Genomic DNA, 4909 nt, shown 5'->3' with positions numbered 1-4909 from the left:
CTATCTTCTTTGATGAAATCAATGCCATTGGAGGGGCCTGGTTTGATGATGGTGCTAGTGGTGACAATGAAGTACAGAGAACCATGTTGGAGCTGATCAACCAGCTAGATGGCTTTGACCCTCGAGGGAACATCAAGGTGCTGATGGTCACTAACAGACCCGATACTTTGGATCCGGTGCTGATGAGGCCGGGGAGATTGGACAGAAAGATTGAATTCAGTTTACCTGATTTAGAGAGTCGAACCCATATCTTTAAAATTCATGCTCATTCAATGAGTGTTGTAAGAGATATCCAGTGTGAACTGCTAGCTCGACTGTGTCCAAATAGCACTGGCGCCGAAATTAGAAGTGTCTGCACAGAAGCAGGTATGTTTGCAATCCAAGCACGGCGAAAAACTGCAACTGAAAAGGATTTCTTAGAAGCTGTAAATAAGGTCATTAAGTCTTATGCCAAATTCAGTGATACTCCTTGCTACATGACATACAACTAAGCTGCAAAGCTTTCAAATGAAAACACTTCTAGTTCGGATCCTGAGTTTACATAGTCTTGTTAATAACCATCTCACAAAAAAATAAATGTTCAATGTGAGAAAAAATAAAAAATAAAAATAAACATTAAGCTCTTCAATGATTACATGTTTGAAATATATGTTCACATTCATTTTAGGAACAGTCATATATATTTAAGTTTTTGATTCTTATGATTTTCCTTCTCCTTCTCACTCACCATCTTCCCTTTGGTTCCAGGTCTCCTTTCTTCATTTCATCCTCCTTATCATTATTCATGTAATTATCATTGTTTAGTTCATGTTTGTGACATATAAAAGTTGTATTCATTGTGGAGAGTTGGTACCCAACATCAAATCTTTTTATATCCTCTGCTTCCATCTTTGGCTTCCAGATCTCCTCTCATTTGCCAAAGAACTGTCTCTCTGTGTACTGGTATATTCCCGTGAAGAGATAAAGAAAATATGGCACAACATGTAATAGAATACTACTTGTCCATAAAGAAGGATAAATTTAAAATACATTAAGAGAATTAAAAAATCTTCAGTGCTTTTAAAACATAGTTGAGTTCAATCAAACAAACAAGAAACCCACCAAAAACCAAAAAATGTAACAAGTTTTCTGAATACCTAAACACATAAATTTTGTCAAAATTAGATGAACTGAGCTCATGATGTCAATTGTTTCTAAAATATATCCTCAAAAATTATTTTACATTTCCCATTAACCAAGTATAAATTTTACTACAATACAGAAGTTTTAGTTTAACAATATTCCATAGTCTTCTGACCAACACTGAATACTTTCAGAAATCAACACTGTAGAGATTAAGTTACATTTTACCACTGTCATGTTATTTTCTAACTTTGTGTTTGTCTCATGAAACAAAAAGCAAACTCATAAGTTGATAGTGTACAGTACAATCTGTTGTTTATATTGTGAAATTATCATATTGTTCCTTGCATAGCATTTGCATCATCTAATACAATCATCTTTTGCATATATTGAGAAAAAAACTACAAACTAATTTCATCAAATTGTGATGCTATGTGGCATTGCATCACTCATGGTAGTCACTTTGAGATCTAGAATTTCTACTTTATAAGGGAAACCTTGTGCTTTCTCATTAGCATCTCTCAACTTCTCCACCTACATGTGGCAACCTTCACTAAACTCTATTTCTTTAAAGTTGTTAAATTTAAATATTAAAATCAATGAGATCTAGTTTTTATTTGTGTACTTGTAGCATATTTCATGTAATGACCTCATTACCTTGTCATAAATGAAGGCTTTACTTTCTTTTATGGCTCAATAAAATTTCATTATATGAATAAACTTCACATTATCCATACAGCTAAGGTGATGGTTTGCATGTTAAATGTCCCTTAAAGGCCATGTACTGAAGACTTGGACACAAATGTGCTTTTTCATTCTGAACTTAACATTATTAGGCACTTACCAAACTCATCAGTTTCCATAAATATATTGGAAGACTGTTTCTGTGCTTCAAAACAGTGTATCTCACTCCTAACACAACTCTCTAGGTCTCCGTTAACTTGATTCTTAACTTTTTCATATTTAGTATTTATATTAAGTCTCACTTTGAGTTTATGCATTTTTTTCTGCTATGACAAGCATACAAAGCCTTCACACATTATTTAAATAGTTTTTTTTTTCCTTTCAAAATTGAGGATTGAACTCAGGCCCTTGCGCTTGCCAGGGAAGTGCTTATTCCACTGAGCTATCACCCCAGCCCTGGCTTCCTCTTCAGTGGGAACTCTTCCATGATTTTCATGGTAAGTGGAAGAATGGGTTTCCCATATTTGAGCACACATATGACCTCCCTCGCATATGAATTCTTTCATAAACTGGAATACCAAGAAAGATAAAACATTTCCCACATTATTCATGGATGTTCAGAGTCTCTATGCTATGATTTCCTTCAGGTATGTAATATTACCTGTGTGCTGATTTTCTTATATTGCATACACAGAAAGGGCTTCTCTGTACTGTCCTTTCATGTCACTGTCACTTTATATGTTTGAAACTTTCTTAAGTTTTCAAATGCCTACAATTACTAGAGTAACTGAATGCTTTTCCATATTGTTAACATACACAGGGTTTAACACTGTGTGATTCCTTTCATGGTTTTGGCAATTGCTATGTGTGCCAAAAGCTTTCTCACATTACTTAAATGCACAGGGTTTCACCCCACTGTGAGTCCTTCCATATATTTGACAGTTACTGTGCTGCTGAGTTTTCCCACATTACTTACATACATCAGGTTTCTACCCAGTGTGAGTCCTTTCATGTGTTCGACAATAACTTTGTGTTCTGAAAGCCTTGCCACACTGCTTACATACATAAGGTTTCTCTTTGCTGTGAGTCATTTCATGTGTTTTACAATGACTGGGTGTCATGAAACCTTTTCCACAGTGCTTACAAACATAAGGTTTGTCCCCAGTGTGGGCCCTTTCGTGTCTTTGACAATAGATGTGAGTGCTGAAACCTTTCCCACAATATTTACATACATAGTGTTTCTCCCCAGTGTGAGTCCTTTCATGTTCTTGACAATGACTGTTTCTGGCAAAAGCTTTCCCACACTGCTTACATACATAGGGTTTTTCTCCACTGTGAGTCCTTTCATGACTTTTACATATACTGTGTTTGCTGAAAACTTTCCCACACTGCTTACATACATAAGGTTTCTCCCCAGTATGAGTCATTTCATGTGATTTACAATGACTGGGTGTCATGAAACCTTTCCCACAGTGCTTACACACATAAGGTTTCTCCCCAGTGTGGGTGCCTTCATGTCTCTGACAATAGATGCGAGTGCTAAAACCTTTCCCACAGTATTTACATACATAGCGTTTCTCTCCAGTGTGAGTCCTTTCATGTTCTTGACAATGACTGTTTCTGGCAAAAGCTTTCCCACACTGCTTGCATACATAGGGTTTCTCCCCAGTGTGAGTTCTTTCATGACTTTTGCATACACTGTGTTTGCTGAAACCTCGCCCACATTGCTTACATGAATAAGGTTTCTCCCCATTGTGGGTACTTTCATGTATTAGACAATAACTGTGTGTTCTGAAAGTTTTCCCACACTGCTTACATACATAAGGTTTCTCTTCAGTGTGAGTCATTTCATGTGTTTTACAATGACTGGGTGTCACAAAACCTTTCCCACATTGCTTACATACATAAGGTTTCTCCCCAGTGTGGGTTCTTTCATGTCTTTGACAATAGATGCGAGCACTGAAGCTTTTTCCACAATATTTACATACATAGGGTTTCTCCCCAGTGTGAATTCTTTCATGTATTTTACAATAACTGTGTGTGCTGAAACCTTTCCCACATTGCTTACATACGTAAGATTTTCCCCCACTGTGAGTCCTTTCATGAGTTTTACGTGTATGATATGTACCAAAAGCTTTCCCACATTGCTTACATACATAGGGTTTCTCCCCAGTATGGGTACTTTCATGTATTAGACAATAACTGTGTGTTCTAAAAGCTTTCCCACACTGCTTGCATACATAAGGTTTCTCCCCAGTGTGAGTCATTTCATGTGTTTTACAATGACTGGGTGTCATGAAACCTTTTCCACAGTGCTTACATACATGAGGTTTCTCCTCAGTGTGAGTCCTTTCATGTCTTTTACATTCACTGTGCCTAGTGAAGGCTTTCCCACACTGCTTACATACATAGGGCTTTTCCCCACTGTGAGTCATTTCATGTGTTTGACAATAACTGTGGGTAGTGAAGGCTTTCCCACATTGCTTACATACATAAGGTTTCTCTCCAGTGTGGGTCCTTTCATGCCTTACACAATAAGTGCGTGTGCTGAAAGCTTTGCCACACTGTTTACATATATAAGGTTTCTCCCCAGTGTGAATACTTTCATGTGTTTGACAATAACTGTGTGTCCTGAAAGCTTTCCCACAGTGTTTACACACATAAGGTTTCTCCCCAGTGTGAATCCTTTCATGTATTTTACAGTAATTGAGTCTAGTGAAAGCTTTCCCACATTGTTTACAGACATAGGGTCTTCCCCGACTATGAGTCCTTTCATGACTTTTACATATACTGAGAGTACTGAAACCTTTCCCACATTGTTTACATACATAATGTTTCCCCCCACTGTGGTTCCTTTCATGTATTAGACAGTAACTGTGTGTTCTGAAAGCCTTCCCACATTGCTTGCATACATAGGGTTTCTCCATAGTGTGAATTCGTTCATGTCTTTGACGATGTCTCTGTGTTTGGAAAGATTTCCCGCATTGTTTACATACACAGAGTTTTTCCCCAGTGTGACTTCTTTCATGTTTACCAAATGAAGTGCTACTATTTAAGGATTTCCAACTGTGGTTATATATGTATGATTTTGTCCCAGTGAGAG

General features: G+C 37.2%; 1 protein-coding gene across 1 annotated transcript in view; it reads right to left on the bottom strand.

Annotated features, from left to right (window-relative positions):
• Positions 1–2352: 2352 nt before the first annotated feature.
• LOC101577139 (zinc finger protein 14-like) overlaps positions 2353–4909 on the bottom strand; it is a 48559-nt gene continuing 46002 nt past the window's right edge. Inside the window, exon 4 of the mRNA XM_023705950.1 lies at positions 2353–4896. Coding sequence (XP_023561718.1) covers positions 2796–4896 — 2101 coding nt within the window. The 3' untranslated portion in view covers positions 2353–2795. The remainder of the gene's footprint in view (positions 4897–4909) is intronic.

Source organism: Octodon degus, unplaced genomic scaffold, assembly GCF_000260255.1.
Source record: "Octodon degus isolate 3935 unplaced genomic scaffold, OctDeg1.0 scaffold00233, whole genome shotgun sequence".
Lineage (NCBI taxonomy): Eukaryota > Metazoa > Chordata > Mammalia > Rodentia > Octodontidae > Octodon > Octodon degus.
The sequence above is the reverse complement of the archived record's forward strand: the minus strand, read 5'-3'. Positions and strand labels throughout refer to the sequence as shown.